This window comes from Bubalus bubalis, chromosome 11 (assembly GCF_019923935.1).
Source record: "Bubalus bubalis isolate 160015118507 breed Murrah chromosome 11, NDDB_SH_1, whole genome shotgun sequence".
Taxonomy (NCBI): Eukaryota; Metazoa; Chordata; class Mammalia; order Artiodactyla; family Bovidae; genus Bubalus; species Bubalus bubalis.
Genome location: NC_059167.1, coordinates 92,411,130 through 92,434,569, shown reverse-complemented (window position 1 = coordinate 92,434,569; position 23,440 = coordinate 92,411,130). Strand labels below are relative to the sequence as shown.

General features: G+C 39.0%; 1 protein-coding gene across 1 annotated transcript in view; it reads right to left on the bottom strand.

Moving 5' to 3' along the window:
- Positions 1 to 6,065: 6,065 nt before the first annotated feature.
- Positions 6,066 to 23,440, bottom strand: part of HOMER1 (homer scaffold protein 1) — a 137,167-nt gene continuing 119,792 nt past the window's right edge. The window contains exon 9 of the mRNA XM_006053970.4: positions 6,066 to 14,587. Within this exon, the coding sequence (XP_006054032.1) occupies positions 14,399 to 14,587 (189 nt within the window). The 3' untranslated portion in view covers positions 6,066 to 14,398. The remainder of the gene's footprint in view (positions 14,588 to 23,440) is intronic.

Below are 23,440 nucleotides of genomic sequence, written 5' to 3'. Positions count from 1 at the left end.
TTTTTAATCCCAAACTGACAGCACAGCCTTGGGGTCAGATGATAAATCAGGGAACAGAAAGGACTGAATGAGTCTTGGTCAGCAATTCAGGAATCTTCCTAAGGACCCTGCCCTGGAGATTCCAGCAGTAGCCACCAAGCTCCAGTCTTGTTACAGCCTCTTGAGTGAGCAGTCACTCCGTTTTTGGGATTATCTTTCTACTTCTTTTTCTCTCGTTGTTGAGGTCAGCAAAGAAAAATATGCCTCTTAGAGGAAAAACAGGAGTCACACCCATCCGAATTCAAACTAGACTCCCTCCTTTGTTCGTTATATGACATTGGGTGACCACTGGTTTCCTGGGGTCCCTGGGTGCTTCCCTGTGAAGCAGAACGACAGCCCTTCCCAGGACTGTTGCAAGGACCAAATGACCTGATGTTCAGGGTCCAATACAAGCTCTGTGGTTAATAAAAGTTCTTACTCACCTCCCTTGAAGCTACTGCTCTTTCAAACAGAATGCTATCAATTAAAACTAGAATTATAGGTTTGCGACATCTTGATTTGATGATCAAATCATTAGCTAAAAGGAAAGTTTAGACCTTTTCCCTCTTTGCAGGAACCCAAGCTAGTGTTTAGCAAGCATTGGTTGAGGCCCCCAAGCTACATTAAGTCCTTATTGAGCCCTTACATAGCACCAACTGAGTTGGGAGAATTAAAGCAATGGTGATTGGTGACTGCCTTCTAACCCGGCACATGTGGCTTAAAGATTAAGTGAGTAGCAAGGAGAGGAAAAGGAGAATTGCATGGCGTACTCTTCACTCTCTGAAGAAGGCTGCATTCTCCCCAGGGGCCAATCTTCAGCAGGACTCTTGGGGAAAACTTCGGGCTTGACAAACTCTCTTTCAATAGTTCTTTGGAGGGGAGACTAGTACTAATCGTCCTCACTGGTGATGGGAACCGTGGACCCGGACACCTAAAAAAGAGGTGAGAGTCCAACAGATGTGACAAATGAACGCACGCCCACAGTTACGGACTTAGCAGTACAGGGGAATCGATGCTATTATTTATTTCTGTTGAGTTCTTGCTTGTGATAGGCAACAGTCAGAGTGAGAAGCTTGTCATCAGTTCTGACATGAAATATGGAGAAAAAAATTATATCAATGACTTGTAAGATTAGCGGACATCATTCTAACCAACATGGCCATGAAAGATATCGGACAGACAAAAAAGGAAAGCTTTTTATCACTTCACTGAGGTTACCTTCTTTTCTTAAATGCTCTATATCATCAAGCAATCACATGTTTAAGTTTTGCTGTTGTTAATATATGAGTTGACTATGGAGAAAAAGAGCTTCCCTGGTGGCTCAGCTGGTAAAGAACCCACCTGCAGTGTGGAAGTCTTGGGTTCGATCCCTGGGTTGGGAAGATCCCCTGGAGAAGGGAAAGGCTACCCACTCCAGTATTCTGGCCTGGAGAATTCCATGGACTGGATAGTCCATGGGGTCGCAAAGGGTCAGACACGACTGAGCAACTTTCACTTCATGGAGAAAAAAGATGCTCTGATTATTCAACAGAATGAACTTTGCAAATAATAAATGAAGATAGCAGTTACTGACAGACCAATGGTCAGCCTTAGACATACAGGTTAAAAAAAACCCTGCAAAATTATGATGAGATATCATTTCTGCCAAACTAAAAAAATAAAAAAAGATTTGGAGTAATTTATTATAAAAATATAAGTAACATCAGACCAGTATAACAAAACCAAACTACTGATAAAAAACAAACAAAAAAACAGAAAATAAGAACAAATAAATAAGGGCCAAAAGGAAGAAAAAAAAACCTAGAATTCTAAGAATCCCTATCTGAGGAACCCTACAGCAATTAAGCCCAAAATCTGGTCTTGAGCTTCCTGGCAGCCAGGGTGATAAGGGAATAATGGATTTATGTAGTTGTCAATGCTTAGAAATAAGAAGCCCAGGCCAAAAGAACAAAAAAATATTTTAGTCTTAATCTCTGAAAATAAATTGTGAGAGATCTTTTCTTAAAAAGGGAACTGGGTAAGATAGTGGGGGGAAAATCCTGACAGCTCCTTGGCATAACACGCAGAAATGTGCTCTGCGTACGTGAACCACGATCGACCTTGCAGGAGCACTACGGAAATAAGTAAGGCTTTGCCATTTTAACACGAATTAGGCCCTGGCAGAGGGAATCTTGACATCTTCAGGCAACAAGAACATGGCCTCAAGTTTGGACATGAGGAAGATAACTTCCTGGATAATGAGAAGAGATATCTCAAAGAATTTTAGTTTGTACCCATGAACTCTCCTGGGCTGGATTCTATTGATTTAGTATTGAAAAAAATGAGTTATCAATTTGATTATCTAGTATCCACTGTTAGTTCTCTATTTTGGACCTTTCCTCATAGGCTCGTCTAACTGCATTTTCTCTGCACACTCGGTTACGTGTCAGTGCTTCCAGGACTCTGGTCCTGTCCTCCTTACCCACCTTCATCCACTCACCACTTCACCAATCGCCTGTCTTCTGGTAACTTTCAAACTCACCTCGCTAGCCTGCACTTACCTCCCAAGCATCAGGTCCGTACAGCCTCTGGAGGAGCACCTCAGAGTCACCGGGCATTGCAGTTACCTTTCTCTAGACCCAGGCTAGGAACCTAGCGCTCTTCCAGACAGTTACGAAGTCCCACAATGTGTACTGCTAGCGGATACATGTTCCCAGGCCACAGCTAGACTGTGCAAACAATATAATGTTATTCTAAAATACCTTCCGCATAGCAGCAGAAACATTGTTTTTGTCAACTTAAGATAAACCCAGCCAATCAGAACTCCCCAGCTGAAACCACCTCCTCCCTGCAATTACAATTAAGTTCACCTCATTATCAAGCACTTGGGGGGCTAGGGAAGTGCGGGTCCTGGTTACTGAGCCACTTCTGCTGATGCTGCATTTGCTTACACGGCTGGGTCCCTTCTGGCCCCAGTCACTCACACACTTCCGAATCAGCATCCACCGATGTCCATCTGCTCGCTGGTGCCACATCCATGCAGGTGACCTTTGTCTGATTCACTGGCTCCTTTGCTGGTGGCATGTGCCTGCTTGAGGGCGAGGCGGGGAAAACCCTCAGCTCCTCCCTCGGCCACCTTGGACCCCCAAGAAACCTCCAGGCAAAGCATGGAAACTGAGGCAGTTGGATGTCTTCTGCACTTTGGTTCTCTGTCCTCTCTGCAGACTCACGTATTTGTTCACTAAACTCCAATCTCAGGCTGGTGTGTTGGGAGGAGAGGCACCGCTCAGGCCTTCTTGGTGACTCTTACCACCCTCTCCTCACCTTTCTCCCTTCAATTCCTCTTCCTTGTTTCATGGGGACGGGAGTGTCTTTTTAAAAAGGTATCATTCAAGAGGAGAAACCCAAAAGTAGAGAGTTGACTCTCTCTTTACTACTGTAACGATCCAATCCCAAGGGCCAGAGAAGAGGATGTTTGTGCTGTCACCTGAACTGGGGGGCAGGGGCAGAGAGAAGGGCTTCCCTGGTGGCTCAGTGGTAAAGAACCCACCTGCCAATGCAGGAGATGAAGTTTGATCTCTGGGATGGAAAGATCTCCGGGCAAAAGAAATGGCAACCTGCTCAGTATTCTTGCCTGGAGAATCTCATGGACAGAGGAGCCTGGCGGGCTACAGTTCATGGGGTTGAAGAGAGTCAAACACGACTTAGCAACTAAACAGCAACGAAGTGGGGGAAAGGAGCAATAAATGCCAGAAAAGCAGCAGAAATTAAAACTTTCAACATATCATCTCAAAACACATCTCTTGAATATCTTTCGTATTTGGTTCAGCTATTTTCACATCACTTCCACTTTCCTATTTTTTTAGTCTCTTACCTGTGTTGCTACAATCGACATGCAACCTTGTGTGCGTTTAAGGTGTTCAACTGATGATTTGATACATGTACATATTGTGAAATGATCACCACAGTAGGGTTAGTTAACACCCCATCACCTCACATAGTCCTGAATTTGTTCTTGATACTGTGGCCAGAGTGACTTCCTTTCTCTAAAATGTAAATCCAGTCCCATTACTTTCCTCCTCTGAGGTTTTGGTGGCTTTTCATTCCCCTTAGGGAAAGTCAGAACCGCAGAGGACACGCGCCAAGGTCCCATCTGGACTCTGTCCACCCATCTGCTCTGGTGCTCCAAGCTAAGCCGCTGAGCAGGAGACTGAATTGGAGCCCACGGCTCTGTTCTTGTGATGCGCCTTTCTGCTCGGCTCTCCACCCATCCACCTGATCTCCGAAGTAGATGGCTATTCCCCTTTTATATCTCGGCTCAAAGGCCCCCTCCTCAATGACTCGATCTCCCTACTCCTTGCATATTCCCCAGAAGTTACAACTCCTTTCATGATAAGGTTCATGCTGTATTGCACCTACTGGCTAACACGTTTCCTTCACTTTAGAGAACAATCTTCTCGAGGTAGGGGATGTGTCTTACCATCTCTGCACTCCTAGGGCCCAGCACAGCTCCTTGAGACACTGCAGGTGCTCATGAAATGCTTGACTCAGTGAGCAGCCACCTGGTAGGGGACGGATCAGAAGCAAAGCCACCATTAAGGTGACAAAAGACTCCTGGAAAAGTGAGTCTTATAAAGTGAGGTTAAAGTGAGTCTTTAAACTCCTGGGACACACCGCAGTTTAAGCATCTTCTCATTTCTCCTTTCCTTTTTAAACTTATATCCTTTTTTCCTGCTTTGAAGGCTCTAAGCAGAGCACTTTGAGTTTTAAACTGTCCTACACACACCTGGGGTCCTCCAGGCAGCCCCAGATGCTGGCCTTGGACAGCTGGTATACCCAGTCACTACACAAAGGCAAACATTTACACCAAGAGTCCTCTCTCTTCTATGGCAGAAAGCATGTTCAGTCACTCAGCACATTTCCAAGAGCAATGACTACGTCCGAAGCTTGTTGCTAGGTGTTGCATGTAGGATTCAGAAGGGTTTTCATCAAGACCAGTTAAATTTTTTTGGTGAATTTTAGTTTTCAGGAAAGGCTATTTATCCAGAGTTCATTCTTACTACGGACATGAGAGGGACTGTGGAACGTTTGGTAACTGGGTAGTAAACAATCTTGAATACCTCTAGCCCTTAACAAAATAGCATCAGGGTCTGAAATAAGGGGCAGAACAAAAGAGCAAGTAAATACGGAAATGCTTAAATAAACCGTCACCCATCCATAAACTCAATACATTGAAGGAGTTAAGCAGCATCAGGCAAGTCTATGTGTACTAACCTGGACAGATCTTCCCAAGAGATTAAGAATAGCAATTGTGTAACAAGACATACCATTTGATAAAATTGATGTACCGCCTCCCCTCAAACACAACTAGTTATTTCTATAAGCACATATATACTGTATACAAATACATATAAAAATGCTAAAGGGCTATACATGAAATAGATTATAGTAGTAATTTCTAGGACTGGAACGGAAAGATCAAGGGTGACTTTTGCTTTATCTGTACTATTAAAGATATTTGCAAAAGGAAAGCATATGTGAACCACTTCCATAATTTAAGTGAAAAATAAAGGATTTTTTTCCTTAAAAAGGAGAGAAGCAGAGAGATAAGTATTCAAAAACATAATATGTTTTTGAAAGAAAAAACAATTTTTCTCATTAAGTAATACTTGTTAAATATCGTGAGTTGGTGAAGTTTGTACCTGCCTTCTTACAAAAGGTCTGCAGAGCACAGTTCAGACACGATGCGGTGGGAAGGGAGCAGGATGAACAGGCAAAGGGCCTGTGTTCTGCTCCATGCTCTGCCTCTTACTTGATTCATCTCTTAATGGTGCTGCATCTCAGACTCTACAAAATCGATAAAATGGGGATAACAATAACACTGAAGTCACAACACTGCTGTGAAAACTGGTTGTGAGCTGCTGTGAGAAGGACATGTGCCATGGACAGTGATGTTCTGGACTATTATATATAACACGGGATTTTAATGCGCAGGACATAATCCAAAATAAAGGCTCTGCCAAAGGAGACCAGGATTAATCACTACATAAGAACAATATGAACAAAAGTGGTTTAAAAGGAAGAGTTTATTTGACAATTCACAAGTGATTTGCAAATTTTATGGATTAGCTGGAGCCAAATTTGAAAACCAGAAGCTCCTCTTTTCTTCCTGGAATATCTAACATGCTCTAATTTGTTGCCTAAGTAGTGCAAGTCATGTCTACTCAAGGAATTCAAGCTAATTTCAACTCAAACTAGAAATAAAAATCAAATACACCATACAGCATTCTGAAACTAAGTACAGAGAATATTTTGTTCTTGTTGTCCTTGTTTGAGATCATTTATACCAGAGATAATTTGTATACAGTGACCTGTTTGTGAATCAATATGAAAGAGAGTAAGGATCATTTAAGATTAACAGAAATATTAACTCTCTAAACTTTCTACAGCAATGAAAACACAAATGCCATCTGGTCCTAGTGGTGAATTCAGTATCAAAATAACACATTTAAAAAAGATACATGTAATACACTCAAGCTTCTAGAACTTGACTTTGAGGAGAGGCGGCTCAGCCACAGAAAAGGTAATAAGCCAAGTTCTACTAGGAAAGAGTGACCCCCCTCCCCATCCCTATAGCTTTTTAGAAATGACAGCTTCATGGAAAACCAATATATTAACAGAATGGTATGTAACATTTAATAATACGTCAATAAGAAAAGTGAAGCTATTTTCACAAACAGCATTTGAGGTTTACAGAAGACAGATATTATCGTATGTTGATCCTATTTCTATATTTTGTTTCGGTTGCACAGTTTTGAGAAATTTCTGATTCACATTAAGAAATGGTGGTGGTTCTTTAATAGTTCACCTTGAAACACCAAGATGCTCTTCAGTTTACCAGAGATATGTTTATGTTTATGTCTATGTTTATGTTGGCATCTGCACAAAAACAGTTAACCTGGGGCTGATGTTTGCCAGATTTCAACGTTTTAAAAGGTTATAAACTGCATATCTGAGTTTGTTCATTTTTAATTTTATGTTAAAATATATCAAGCAAATATTAACAAAGGGTCTCAGCAGAACATACTTGGAATATCATTGGCTCAAGGCAAGAGTTGATATGTCAGTGTTTTGAACTTCATGTGAAACCTGGCTTTCTGAAACTCCACCCTGGGCTTCCATGAGTCCCCCACTCTGGCCATCTACTCAGCACTCTTGGTCATTCCTTCTGTTTCTTTTGCAAGCTCTTGTCTTACACCTGGCCCAAAGTGACATTTTCATCTTGTAATCACCCCATTTTCCATGCCCTCAATTATAATTACATATGCTGACAATCCCCAAATAGCTTATCTCCAGCTCATCAATTTTTCTCCTAAGCCCCAACTAGAATCATATTTCCACTCAGATATTCCACAGGTATCTTACACTTAAAACAGATCTAACCCATCATTCATCTTGTTTTGTCTTGCCTTCACCAAAACTAAGCCATTCCCCATCTTGAATTCACTGTCTCAGTAAATAAGATTGTTGACCTGGTTGTCCAACTCAAGAGAGCTAGGAATCAGCCTGTATTCTCCTTTTTTTTTTTTGCCATCTACTGATTATACCAAGAAGACGTACTCATTCTATCTCCCAAATACTCTCTGAATCCATTTCAACTTCTCTATTCCAGCAGAGCCACATAATGGAGCCTCTTAACAGAGACTACTGTGATCTCTAGAGCTATCTAGACTCTATTTTCTTTCTTTGGTCATGCCATGTAGCATGTGGGATCTTAGTTCCCCAACCAGGGATCGAACCCATGCCCCCCTGTAATGGAAGCACAGAGTTAACCACTGGACCACCAATGGGAGTCTCGATACCTAGATTTTTAAACCATATATTTTAACACTACATTACTTCTCTACAAAAATAATCCTTCAATATCTCCAGATTATTACAGAATAAAACCCAAATCTTTCATGTGATTAAAAAGTCTTTCCTGATCTACCCTTTGCCTACTCTTCAATTGCTATCTTTTGCCATACACCCTTGCCTAACACCCTCTGTGTCAGTATACGAACGCATTCTAATTTTCTGAATGCCTCAATGCTTTCATCCATACAAGTCTTTGCACATGCCACACTCTCTACAATTCCCTTACACCCCTTCTTACACTAGCTAACCCCTACTCCTCCACCAAAACTCGGTTGGGGATCACCTCTTCTGGGAAAGACTTCTTGACTCTTCTTCCCTCTGGTCCCCCTCATACTAGGGCTCCTCTCCATCACAGCATTTATGCACTGTGAACTGTGTTCTGCACCAAAGGATAAGCATCTCTCCTCGTGTTTCTATTCCTGGGATAGAGCAGGTGCTTAACAGATGTTTTAGATTGTTTATGTTTTAGGTTTAAGAGAGTTGAAGGCACAACTTAAGAGGCCAATGGATCACTTACAGGTCTATTAACAAATACTAACCCCACAACTGTGATTTCCCAATGAGATGGCACCTTGCTCCATAAGACTTTTAAATTATTCTAATTCAAACCCAACCCTTTCTTAAAAGATTAAAGATAGAGTTACTGTATGATCCAGCAATTCCACTCCTAGGTATATATTCAAAGAAATGAAAGCATGGCTCAAATACTTGTGTATGAATATTCACTGTAGAATTACTCACAAATGCCAAAAGGTGGAAATGGTCCAAGTGTCCATCAAAAGATAAATGGATAAACAAAATGTGGTATAGCCATACAATGGAATATTACTCAGCATTGAAAGGGAATGAAATTCTGACATAAGCCACAACACGGAAACTTTGAAAACATTAAGTCAGATGCAAAAAAGACACAATACAGGATTCCTTTATATGAGGGCTATCCCCCATCTAAAGTACCCAGGGCCATGAGTTACTTTTGTGGCTGATTGAATGTCTTGATCAACCTGAAGAAGCTTTAACTTCTGTGGAACCAGAACTGGCCACAAAGTTCCCCAGTGCTGACTGCAAAACCCACATCCTGCTTAGCTACTACTTTAGTGTTGGGGGAGGAGTTTTACAGGTTTACAACTTATTTCGCTAGGAACTTTATCACGTAATTTGTCTCCCCAAGACCTTCATAAGTAGTTTGCTACTTAAATTTTACAGACTAAAATTCTGCATATGAAAGTTACCTTCCTTGGATTATCTGAAGTCTATAAATTAAAAAAACTGGAGAGTAAAACATACTGTTAAATATGACACTCACAAAGTATGACCTGCAACTGACTGATAGGCGTTGTGAACACCAAAGGAGGCTGCAGGAAGAAGTTCAAGAAAAGCAAATACAAGATTTATAGTTAGGAAGTGTCCTAACAGAGATATTATAGAGAGGTAAGGCAGGCAAGCTCGAGGGGATAAGTGTACCAGCAACGTGAGCAAGAGCTCCACTGTGGACAGTGGACAGGAGAGCCAGACTGACTGCTGGAGAACACAGCAGGTGCAATCATTTGGGCCCTTCCCCTGCACCCCCCTCCAAAGGAACACCCCTGGCAGGGACCCTATATGCAGAAATGAAGTATCAAAGTTAGTACAGTGCCTGTCACAGCAGATATTCAACTAACACCTATTTCTATTTGCTTTCATATTGAAGTTGTTGAGAAAACATTTACTTCTAGCCCTGTTTTCTGAAACAGTCATTCCACTTAAGGTATAATAACCCAAAAAGTCATATATACAAGTCATATAGATATGACTTACTATATATTTATGCATATATAGTAACATAGTTATAAAACACAGACAAGATAAAATAATGAATGTAGTTAGAAAAAATACCCACAGAAGCAATTTTTCTAAAAACAGAAAAATTTTTCTATATTACAGAATGGGCTTCATTTTGCATTTACTAGGCACCCATTGTCACTTAATTTGGTTTTATTAGGAGAAAGCAGAGTAATCTTTCTGTCCCTGGGTAAATCTGATGTGAAAATAATTGACAAAGTAGGTCAGAATGCCACAGAATGCTGAGTTCTGAACATGATGTATCATATTAGGTTACAAATCCTGACAGGCAAAAATGAGAGGATCTTTTGAAAGCCTCTGAAATTCATTAGGGCAATCCCAAATTGTTTAGTTAAAAGCAGCAGCAAGGAAGGAAATAGCACTTTACGTTACTCTGGCTATCCTGACGTGTCTCAGATTAAAACGGAGGGCCTTATGCTCCCACTCTTTTGCTGGTCCTGGTTTCACGAAAAATATCCTCTCCTCTCCCCATACACTCCTGGTATCCTCTGGAATGTGTGCTTTAATCTAAAAGATAAAAAGGGTACTTACAGAGATCAATGAATTGACTAGAAATCTATTGGGAGCTTATGGCCTTTTCCTATTCTGGGTGCAATTTCTCTCCCTGGATCACCTGTTTTTGGTAAAGACAACTCCATTCTTTTTTATCTAGTATACTAAGCAGAAATCACGTGGCAGTGTAGTGCTGATCAAGTCTTTTCTTGAGTAAAATTGTTAGTTATTTGAAGCTATTTTACAATATATAAACAAAAAGAGAAAAACATTCATTTCTTCAATTCATTAACTATGCTTATTTCTATGACAATGATACATCAGTTTCCCACAGAGAAAAACTGCCATAAAAATTAAAGGTCCAATCGACTATACTCCAGTACAAAATAAAAGGCTAAAAAAAAGGTAAGGTCCAATTTAACATGAATATTATTGAAAAATACATTCGCACAATTTAGAGTAAGGTGAACGATAAATCTGTTTCCATTCCAAAACGATCCCTTTCTAGCAATTTTTAAAATGTTTTCTCACATGAAAATTATCTTTACAGCAAATACTGATTATAGCATAGTATCTTACTGGAGAAATGTGTTTCTTACATGTGTCATTCTCAACCACTTCTTACCTGAAAGTTTTCCTCTTTAAGATTTATATAAATTAATTGACTTCACAAAGGGTAAAGGAACAATGCTAAGAATCCAGAAGAGAAAAATTCAATGAAGACTATTTCATGGCTTCAATCACAATATCAGGATGTTAAAGTCATTTGATATCAAACAAAAGGATTTCTATAAATAAGAAAGACAATAAACCACTGCCACCAAACAAGTACTCCCTCCGTCTCGCCTCCCGATCCTGAGCTGTCAGAGAGGCAGAAAGGAGAGAGCGGCGGAACACACTGCAGGGTTACGTAAAACACGGAAGGCTGGAGCACGCATGCGGAAGAACACATTTAATTTTAACAAGGCAGACAAATGAGTTTTAAAAGGTGGCGGTGGTTCAGTTGTGCGAGTCTCTTTTAGTTCCGCTTGAAAAAATGGTGTAAGTTTTTCCTCTAACTGCTTCTCAGTCGTTCAATGACAGCAAAACATTAAATCTATGGCGATGCTGGAGTTCTCCCATAGGGACAGAAGGGGTGCAACTTCATGGCCGTTTTTAATCTGCAGGAAGAAAGAGGGAGGAAGAAAGAGAGGGAAAAGAGAGAGGAGAAACAAAAACTAATTTTCCAGGCAGGGAAATACTTATAAAACCTTTTATGTCAAAGTTAGGATTTCACAACGCAACACACTAACGCAAAATCCAGTAGCACCTGTAAGAGTTAAGTAAATGCTGCCATTGCTTAAATGCTTCTTTAAAAACATCTGTAAAAGACTGAAGGAGAAAAAGATAAAGTACATTCTTCAGAGAACAACAAAGGTATTTCAAAATAAAAACTGTATTTTTGTTTTTCTTTTTTTTCAGTTGTTTTTTTGTACAAGAATTCAGTCATCACATCATAACTTATACACAATGGGATCAATCTCTGCTCTCCCTCCCTGCGTCACTTCCAGTCCACATGTTCAGGCTATAGCCCCCCAACATTATTTTCTGATAAATATATTACCACAGTTTGATCTAAATATAGATACATTATATAATATTTGTCTCTGGGAAAAAAATCAAATTTTAATATGCAAACTTTTATTTATATAATACAGAAATGGAGAAAATGACGGTAGGCACACAGCCCAATTATGACTTGTGGATGATGATTTCTAGGTACTCTCCTACTGAAATGAATGTCTAAAATAGTCTTAATAAGAAGATTTTATTTATATGTGCACTTGTGTCCACCTTATCCCATATACTATACATGTCTAAAGACAATCTGGGAATTTAAAGGTGCAGCCCTCAAGAAATTGTTGAAATCACTAAAAAAAAAAGAAAAAAGTAGACTCTATTGGAAAGGAAAAAACTCACAAAATTTCCAATTTTAAATTTCGTATCAGTAGGAAAATATTAAAAATAATTTTCTGTATATACATATGAGTATATGTATATATTGAATTACACACATGTCTCATATATCAATACAATTCAAGTGGAGACATTTTGGTGACTTATTTTCCCATTAAATGACAACTATGTCAAAATTTAAAAATATCTTATTACATCATTAAAATAATTCACTTACCATTTCAATAGCTAATAGTGTTTTTTTTCTTTAATTTTTTTAACTCTTCATAACTAAATTCCCTGATCCCTAGTGTTAAATCCCCTATTTAAATTAAAATATGGTGCTCTGTACTCAGAAACTGATGGATAAAGTCACATCTACTTCAAAATTCCATCAATCAAATAAATTTTATTACCTGATTTATCAGAGAAATAGCTCTGAGCTTGTGTACCTAAATTATCCTCCCTACAAGAAATAGGTGAGGAAAATACCCTAAAATAGATGGAGGTACATGATATTATAGCACATATAATACATGATGATTAAGTGTCTGATAAAAACTTTTCAGAGACACCTGAAAACTCACTTTAGAAACTAACTTTAGAAACAAACCATTTATTTTTCACTCTAATATAAATTAATATGTATGTATTTACATACATACACATACATATATAAAACAAAATTGTCTGGTGTTGAGTAGCTGTGTGAGTGAAAAAATGGTTACAAATTGATTAATCAGCTTAATTTTGTACTTAACAATTCAATTGTTTGGGGGTACAAACAAAAAGTCAGTGCATTTCTAGACTCCATGGAGTCGATACTCAAGCATACACTTTAAACAAGAACCCTCCTCAACATCACAAGCATTGTACAGCAAGAATATATGGACTCTGATGCAATTCTTACTCCATAAGCAGACTAGACAGCACTTGACTTACTTTTTAAAATAGCTCCTTAAAAGAAATATATAAAGAAATGCATGTTTGCTAAAAGTCCTTTAAAATTACATCAAAACAACATTAAAACCTGTTCACTGAGGAGAGCCCACTGAATTGAATTCCTCTTTTGAAATGCCTAGTTAACAGTTTAGAATATTGCCTTGTGAGGATTGACTAGAGATGTGGTTGGTGTGAAGACCCAGACAGAGTAAACGGCTCCAATCCCAATAGTCCTCTGATTGGCTGCTTGATGGAAATGGATCGCCTTTAAAATAGCTATACACCTTAAAATGATCTATAATAAACAGTTCCCCAACAACCATTAGTATTTGTAAATTGAAATGCATTAATCATTCAGAAAAGATTTCTTGCAAAATATATAAATAAATGTAACTGCATATTCTGTAAATATACTTAACATTGCTAGACCAGACCGTCAGTGACGGGCTGCTATGTTTCAGTACTGTGTGTCAAATTTATTAGAAATTTAAAAAGAAAAATTTTGGAGGGACTCAGCTGCCTTCATTAGTTGGCTTTAAAATGTGTAATAAAATGGGAGACAGTATCTTTTCATAAATACATGGAATCAATATGGAAAAGTAAAACTATACAGCAGACAAGATTAGAGAACACCAGAGTGTATCAGAGCGGCCACCAGAGTGAAATATCTTCCAGTATAAAAAAAGGGAAGAACTCTATACACCCAGTTATAGTATGTTTCAATTAAAGATGCAGCTCTCTTTCACTCCTGGCAAGAATTAATTGGTAATGGCGCTGCCTTTGGCAGTGCAAAAATATCCTGAGAAATTATTCAGATTACAACAAAAGACAGGGCTTTCATCACTAAGTTTTTGCACAAAACACAGCTTTAGATATCATAAATAAATTAATTTAAAAAGCAGATAACCTTCACTGTGTTGAACACAAAAAGGGGGATGTGACCCAGACATTTGTTAATTCTCCCATTGGCTAATATCAGAAAAAAAGATTGCATTCAGTGTCTATTTATAACTTTCTAGTTAACTATGGCCAATAATATACACGGAGGTAATTTGTAGTTCAAGTTTTTCATCTCTTTTTTTTTTTCCCCAACTAGCTACAAGCTGAATTCTAAAATTTACACTGAAATATACAATTCCAATTTTCAAAAGATCCTCCTCGTGGAGAAGAGATATTCAAATTTTTTTTGTGCAATCTTGATGCGGAGCCCAAACAATCCTATGAAGAGAGACAGTATCTTTTTTAATCAATTGGCACTGAAATTTAACTTTCCTTAGCTGCGTTCTAGTAGCTTGGCCAAGTTATCTCGTAATTCTGTTAGTTCAAAGATTTTTCCATCAAGGATTTCTAACAGGGTCTTCAGGTTATTGCGAAAAGCTTCTTGTTCATTCTGACTTTTCTCCAGACGTTGCTCTAGGTCAGACAGTTGTCCCTCCAGGTCTTTGTTCCGAATTTCTACTTCCTTTAGAAACAAAAGTGTGATATATATATGTGTGTGTCAGTTGAAGATTTAAGAAACAATATAACTTTTATTATTAGAATACTGTGATAAGTCCATGCACTTTGATAATCAGGATGGGCTTCTGAATCTCAACACAATGTAAGGAGGTTTTCAGATTGTGCCATCAAAGAAATCCATGTAGTTTTACTGACTGGCTGCTCATGAATCCATCTATCCCTGAGCACAGATTTCCTCCTGCCTGCTTCATGAACGTTAGTCTAGGTACTTCAAATACCAAGGTAGGGCTGCTGACCCATTTTGTGGATTGGGTATGTCTCATTTCTATTTGTGCCCACCTCCTTCTCCTCACACACAACCGTTAGCAATCTCAAGTGAAAGCAGGCAGAAAAAAAAGACAAATTAATTTTTTCTCTTTCTTGGCAATGCTGGAGAAAGATGACTCTCTCAAATAAGTTTTAGGATCCTCTGAATATGTTAATTATGCTTCATTTCACCTCAGTATCAAATGAATGTGTATGGTAGAGAACATAGCTCACCTGTTAAAAACTGTATTGAATACCTGTACATGTAACAGAATTAGACAAAAGTGATTCCAGTATACTGAGGATTAAGGGAAGAAAACAATGCCAAAAGGAAAGCCAAAAGTTCATGACAACAAAAATTTTTTAAACTTTAAAAACAAATGCCAGAATTCCTGGTGTACTTACAAATGATTTATAAGTTACTATATACTATATCTGAAGGATAGTAGATTTTTAAACAATTACTTAAAGCATCTGGTACCTGTTAAATGAAAATAACAGAATCTGAAGCAGGGCACTAACCACAGGGAGGCAAAGCTGTGAGTGTGAAGGTGAATGACGGGAACGAAAGTGCACACAGAAAACAGGAAACCCTCTGGTTGTTGGGACTACGTACACTTCTTTCCAAAATCCACTCATCCTACAATGCCTGCAAAATTAAACTTCTAAGAAAAATAACTGGAAAACTTATTTGAATACATATAGGAAAGGAACCATTGAGTTAGCATTCCCAGCACAAAGAAACATTCACATGTTCAGCCAAGGGCAAGCCTCAAGCAAAGACACCACAGATAAGTCGCAAGAGCCTGGGAAAATATAAAAAAGGAATAGTGCAGCTATCACGACTTCTAAAGAAAGAACTTAGAGATTTCTAGTCTAAAGTATTTATTATTAGATGTTAACCAGGTTTCTAATCTTTTCCCTTCAAACCACCTACAAGGTGAAGATAAGAAAACTGACAGCTGATTCTGAAACCAATAAGATATTTATAAATTCAGAAGCCCAGTTCATGAAGTCTCAACCATAGGGGAGTAAGCAGACCCTGGGATCAAATGTAAGAATTCCACAGCACGCTCTCTGACCTGCTCAAACAAGAAGCTTAAGATTAGAATGTTTCCAACTGTAAAAATAGACCAAATGTCATTCACGAGAAAACACCCACTTTACCAGGCATCGCCCAGTTTGCCCTCTAAAGCCATCCTTAAAAAGTGAAAGGCTTCTTTGTTCTCCTTGCCAATCAATGAAACAGCCAAACATTTTCAGTGGAAACAAGCAAAACACCCAACTCCCCCAGCTATTAAAACTGCACTGTTCTTTTCCAGGAGTCTTGTGCTCTAAGCCATTTCTCCGATTGAAGGAATTTCACCAGGCCTATAACAAAAGGGATCCAATATGATGCTGTTGGTGCTGTGGTCTATTCTGAGGCAGAGAATAAGATCCCAGAGGAAGAACAGACAATGTAAGATCAGGATGAAGCAACCTGGTTGGTGGCATGTCCCAGTTCTATCTTCTGTCTATACTTTCCAGCCCTTCTTCGTAACTTTCACTCCCCCTCGCAACTCATTCTTCTGCTTATTATGATTTTTGTGCTCCTATTTCCCTTTCTTCTTTAACTGATATGTGAGTATGTGTCAGGGCACCAAGATAAAGCACTGATAAAACACTGAGGCCAGAACTTGCTAAATCCCTTTGAGTGCTTTTGAAGGCAATAACTCAAAGTATAAAATGCTAGTGGACAGAAGGTCATGCTCAGTATTTGTTAGATATGGAGCCTACAACACTTGAGTGATTAAAAAATTAAACAATTATTACCGCCATCAATGGGACCAGGTCAGGTTCATTTTCTGTAAATTTGAATCATGCATCATTTAATCTAAGTAAAAGCTACAAAATTTGTCTTTATTGATATCTGATTCACATCTTAAACTCTTACTAGATATATTACTGTCCAGTTAGATTATTAAGCTTCACAGAGATCAAACATGATCATACACAGATCATCAAAACAAGTATTAATAATTTAACAGAAAAATGACTAGAAGACACACATATTTTGAAGAAGAGTTACTCAACAATTATTTACTGAGATGTCTTCTAAGTAACTAGGCTCTGAGAATGAAAGTCTCTCAGTCGTGTCTGACTCTTTGTGACCCCATGGACTGTAGCCCACCAGGCTCCTCTGTCCATGGGATACTCCGGGCAAGAGTACTGGAGTGGGTTGCCATTTCCTGCTCCAGGGGATCTTCCCAATCCAGGGATCAAACCTAGCATTGCAGGCAGACTCTTTACCAACTGAGCCACCAGGGAAGCCAAGGCTTTGAGAATAAAGTAGTAAATAAACAAAGATGGTCCCTGTTTTAAGTGTGCCTTCTCCAAGGCGGATGCTGGTAAAAAAGAAGCCAACAGAACAGACAGAACAGAGAAACGGAGGAAAGTCCTGTGTGCACTGAACTCTCTCCACCAGCTTTCCAAACTGTAGAAACCATAACAAGAGCAAAGAAAACAACACAAATACCACAAGTTCAACCAGAAGAAAGGGAACCATGCAAATGTGCTGCTAAGTCGCTTCAGTTGTGTCTGACTCTGTGTGACCCCATAGATGGCAGCCCACCAGGCTCCCCCATCCCTGGGATTCTCCAGGCAAGAACACTGGAGTGGGTTGCCATTTCCTTCTCCAATGCAGAAAAGTGAAAAGTGAAGTCACTCTGTCGTGCCCAACTCTTAGCGACCCCATAGACTGCAGCCTACCAGGCTCCTCTGCCCATGGGATTTTCCAGGCAAGAGTACTGGAGCGGGTTGCCATTGCCTTCTCCAACTGCAAATGTACAGTTACCTATAACTAGGAGATATAAGCACCAGCTTCTCGTGGAGATACTTCTCAAGTTCTTACTCTTAACTCTTTGCAGAGGGCAAGGCAGGGTTGAGGGGGAAACACAGAAGAGGGAAGAGGAGAATGAAAACCCAAGACTGAACTCTAATAACTCAAAGAAGGAGAAAGGCCACTCAAAGTGCCAAGATGCTGGTAGAAAACAAAAAGTCCTGGTGGACCAGAGCAGCCTCCACGAGGCAGCCTCAGTGTACACAGGGCCTGAGGAGGCAACCTGGAGAGGCAGGGTTTCTGAGGAGAGAGAGTAAAAGCAACAAAAAGGGGACTTCTCTGGCAGTACGGTGGACAGGAAGAAGAAATGAAGTCACTCAGTCGTGTCTGACTCTCTGTGACCCCATGGACTGTAGCCTACCAGGCTCTTCCGTCCATGGGATTCTCCAGCAAGAGTACTGGAGTGGGGTGCCATTTTCTTCTCCAGGGGATCTTCCCGACCCAGGGGTGAAACCCAGGTCTCCCGCAGACGCTTTAACCTCTGAGCCACCAGGTGGACAGGAATCTGCCTGCCTCAATTCCTGGTCTGGGAAGATTCCACCGAGAAGCCCCTGCACCAGAGCTGCTGAGCCTGTGCTCTGCAGCCAGCGAGCTGTACCTCCTGAGCCATGTGCCACAGTTACTGAGCCCACGTGCTGAGCGCCTGCGCCCAACAGCAGAGGAGCCCTTGCTCACCACGACTTGAGAAAGCCTGTGCACAGCAGGGAAGACTCAGATCACCACAAGTTCAAAAAATAAGAGACTCTTAAAAAAATAAGAAGAGAAAGAGACCCCGGGGGATAGCTACTCATAAAATAAAAGGTCCTTCCACTGGGAAATTCATTTAGAAAGTCCAAAAATAATAACATGAGCAAAGGTATACCAGGCAGGCATTGTGACAGCCATAGAAAGAGCAGCAAAGAAAGACACCTTCAGTGCTAAAAGCCATAACACAATGAAGATACAACAATTATGTTTATGTACCAAGAAACAAGTAGCCATCTTTATAAAGTAGAAACTACAGGAGCTGTAAGGATACATAGAAAAAAATACACTGATAAGAGTTTTTAATATGCTCCTCTCAATATATGACAGATCAAGAGGAACAAAAAAATGGTAAGGATATAGAAGGCTTAAATTACAAAATCAATAAAGAGCATTCACAAGTTGATCATATGCTAGATTACATTTAAAAAGTGGTAAATTATGTAAAGCAGAAATTATATAAACAAACCCTTGTAATCACAATGCAGTAAAACTAAGTCATAAAATTAAAAGACCCTTCCACCAGGATAATAAAACATGTTCCTTTAAACATTTCCAGCATGAAAGGGAAGACCAAATTACAGAATTTCAAGACATAATGACAATGAAAATACTGTCATAATTTATGGGACAAATTAAAGCAATGATCAGAGGAAATCTATAGTTTTAAACACAAATAAAAATGAAAACAAAGGAATTAAATTCCCCTTTCAAAATGCTAGAAAAAAAATTAAAAAGTAAATCAAAGCAGGAATAATAAACAGAGGACTAAAAATTCATTAGGTAAAAGACAGAAAAATAGTAACACTGATTAATAAGTCAGAATTTCATTTTTCAAAAAACCTAAAACAGACATGACAGTGAAAATGTTAGTTGCTCAGTCGTGTCCGACTCTTTCTGACCCCACGGACTGCAGCCCCCCAGGCTCCTCTGTCCATCTAATTCTTCAGGCAAGAATACTGGAGTGGGTTGCTATTTCCTTCTCCAGGGGATCTTTTTGACCCAGGGATTGAACCCAGGTCTCCCGCATTGCAGGCAGACTCTTAACCAATTGAGCCACCAGGGAAGTCTAAAATAGACATACTATTACTAAACTTAAGAAAGACAAGGATAAAGAACTATATAAAATAAGAAAGTATAAGAGTTTCCATTGAATATCTGAAAACGCAGATGAAAAACTTACACAGGTCAATATCTGCAGAAGAAATAGAGGGTAATCAAGGAATTTAAAAAGCTCCAGGCCCAGACAGTTTCAAATGGGGGTTCTATTAAACTTTCAAAGACTAGATACTTCCAATATGACATAAATTATTCCAGAGCATAAGAAAATAAAGAAAGCTTCCAAATTATCTTATGAAGCTAGTATAACCTTGAAACCTAAATCGTATAAATTCAGCCCCCACCTGAAAAAGGAAAATTACAGACCAATATTATAAATGAATACCATATAAAAACTATAAATAACAGGGAACTAAAATAAATAACAGGGAACTAAAATCTGACACCACATTAAGAAAATGATATACCACAGCTACGTGGTATTTATTTTAGGAATGCAAATGTGGTTCAGTTTTAGAAAATTCATTAAAAAAATAAACCATATTAATGGATCTGGGGGAAAAATTATGATTATCTCCATTGGTACTAAAAAAGCTATTAACAAAAGTCAACTCTTTCTTGGTAGAAAATAGGAATAAGAAAATAGGAATCAAGAAAATAGGAATAAGCCACTCTCATAATATGATACTGGTAAAGCCAGCATTTCAACTAACGGAAAAGTATTAGAAACATTTCCACTAAAATCAGGACAAGATAAGTCTGTCACCTCCACTACTAACACTGTACTGGTATTTTTAACAGAGGTAACTCAACAAGAAAAATCAACAGAGCCCTAAGAACTAGAAAAAAAGAAGCAAAATTATCCCTATTTGCAGATTATTTGTTAGTGAATAGATGAAATAAATGACAAAACTAGTTCAAACAATAAAATAATTTAGTATGGTAGCAGGATATAAAATTAGCAAACAGAATTCAAAAACTTTCATATACATTGATTTTATAAACAATAATCAAAAGATACAATGGTAGAGAAAACCTAATTTTCAATAGTATATATGAAGATAAAATAATTACAAACAATCAAGAAACACTCCAAATTCACAGGATGAAAGTCTTAAAATGTTCCTGAAAAACACAAAAGTAGACATGAACAAGTAAGAAGACATCCTCTGTTCTTGGATAGGATGGAAACCTCATGAAGATATCACTTCTGCTAAACCAGCATTCTAAATTTTAAGCAATACCAATGATATTTTTTTTACAGAGCTAAGTGTTTTGTCGACACTAAGATTGGTACTAAAATACATATGGAAAAAACATGTTAAGAATACATTTAGAAAAATGATGAAAAAGAAAAGCTATGAGGGCTGGTTGACCTTATTCAATATTAAAATATACTGTAAAGCCTCTACGAGCAAAGCAGTGCGGTACTAGGATGCAGGAATAGATATGAGTGACTTAGCAGGACAGAAGAGAACGTCCAGATATAGACCAAGATGCACATGGAAGTTGAATATCTCAAATCTCTGGGAAAAGAGGATAAAGTTTTAAATAAATGGTAAAGAAATAACAAGACAGACATTTGAAAAAGGATAAACTTAGATCCGTATCTCACACCACACACAAAGGACAAACCCCAAGGGAATCAGAGATCTAAGTGTAAAAAATGAAACCACAGAAGTACTAAAAGGAAATATGGATGGATTCCTATATGGTCTGAGTGTGGAACAGAGTCAGAGCAATAACCAGGATTTCACACTCCAGGAATGGAAGCGGTCAATTTTCATTCCAATCCCAAAGAAGGGCAATGCCAAAGAATGTGCAAATTATCACACAATTGGCTCATTTCACAGGCTAGCAACATAATGCTCAAAATTTTTGAAGTTAGACTTCAACAGTACATGAATGAGAACTTCCAGATGTACAAGCTAGATTCAAAAAAGGCAAAGGAACCAAATATTAAATTGCCAACATCTGTTGGATCATAGAAAAAGCAAAAGAATGCAAAAATAAATCTGCTTCATTTAACTATGCTAAAGCCTTTGACTGTGTGGATCACAACAAACTATGGAAAATTCTTAACGAGATGAGAATACCAGACCACCTTAAATGCCTCCAGAGAAACCTGTATGCCGGTCAAGAAGCAGCAGTTAGAACCGGATATGGAACAACGGACTGGTTCAAAATTGGGAAAGGAGTACGTCAAGGGTGTATACTGTCACTCTGCTTATTTAACTTATATGCAGAGTACATCATGTGAAATGCCAGGTTGGATAAATCACAAGATGGAATCAAGATTGTTGGGACAAATATCAACAACCTCAGATATGTAGATGACATCACCTTTATGGCAGAAAGTGAAGAGGAACTAAAGAGCCTCTTGATGAAAGTGAAAGAGGAGTGAAAAAGTTGGCTTAAAACTCAACATTCAAAAAACTAAGATCATGGCATCCAGTCCCATCACTTCATGCTAAATAGAGGGGGAAATAATGGAAACAAGTGACAGATTTCATTTTCATGGGCTCCAAAATCACTGCAAACAGTGACTGCAGTCAGGAAATTAAAAGACACTTCCTCCTTGGAAGAAAAGTTATGACAAACCTAGACAGCATATTAAAAAGAAGAGATACCATTTTGCTGACAAAGGTCCGTATAGTCAAAGCCATAATTTTTCCAGTAGTCATGTATGGATGTGAAGGTTGGACCATAAAGAAGGCTGAGTGCTGAAGAATTGATGCTTTTGAACTGTGGTTCTGGAGATGACTCTTGAGAGTCCCTTGGACTCAAGGAGATCAAACCAGTCAATCCTAAAGGAAATCAACCCTGAATATTCATTGGAAGGACTGATCCTGAAGCTGAAGCTCCAATACTTTGGCCACCTGATGTGAAGAGCCGACTCACTAGAGAAGACTCTGATGCTGGGAAAGATTGAGGGCAGGAGGAGAAGGGGACGACAGAGGATGAGATAGTTGGATGGCATCACCAACTCAATGGATATGTTGTTGTTGTTGTTCAGGCGTATCCAACTCTTTGCAACCCCATGGACGCAGCACACCAGGCTTCCCTGTCCTTCACTAACTCCCGGAGATTGTTCAAACTCATGTCCACTGAGTCAAGCTAATGACTCAGCTCTTTGCATCAGGTGGCCAAAGTATTGAAGCTTCAGCTTCAGCATCAGTCCTTCCAGTGAATTTTCAGGACTGATCTCCTTTAGAATTGACTGGTTGGATCTCCTTGTAGTCCAAGGGACTCTCAAGAATCTTCTCCAACATCACAGTTCAAAAGCATCAATTCTTCGATGCTCAGTCTTCTTTATGGTCCAACTCTCACATCTATACATGACTAATGGGAAAACCATAGCTTTGACTACTTGGATCTTTGACAGCAAAGTAATGTCTCTGCTTTTTAATATGCTATCTAGGTCTGTCACAGTTTTTCTTCCAAGGAGCAAACATCTTTTAATTTCATGGCTGCAGTCATCATCTGCAGTGATTTTGGAGCTCAAGACAATAAAATCGGTCATGTTTGCATTGTTTCCCCATCTATTTGCCATGAAGTGATGGGACCAGATGCCATGATCTTTATTTTTTCAATGTTGGGTTTTAAGCCAGCTTTTCAACTCTTCTTTTTCACCTTCATTAAGAGACTGTTTAGTTCCTCTTCACTTTCTGCCATAAGGGTGCTGTCATCTATATATCTGAGGTTATTGATATTTCTCCCAACAATCTTGATTCCGTCTTGTGCTTCATCCAGCCAGGCATTTCCCATGATGAACTTTGCATATAAGTTAAATAAGCAGGGTGACAATATACAGCCTTGATGTACTCTTTGCCTAATTTTGAACCAGTCCATTGTTCCATGTCCAGTTCT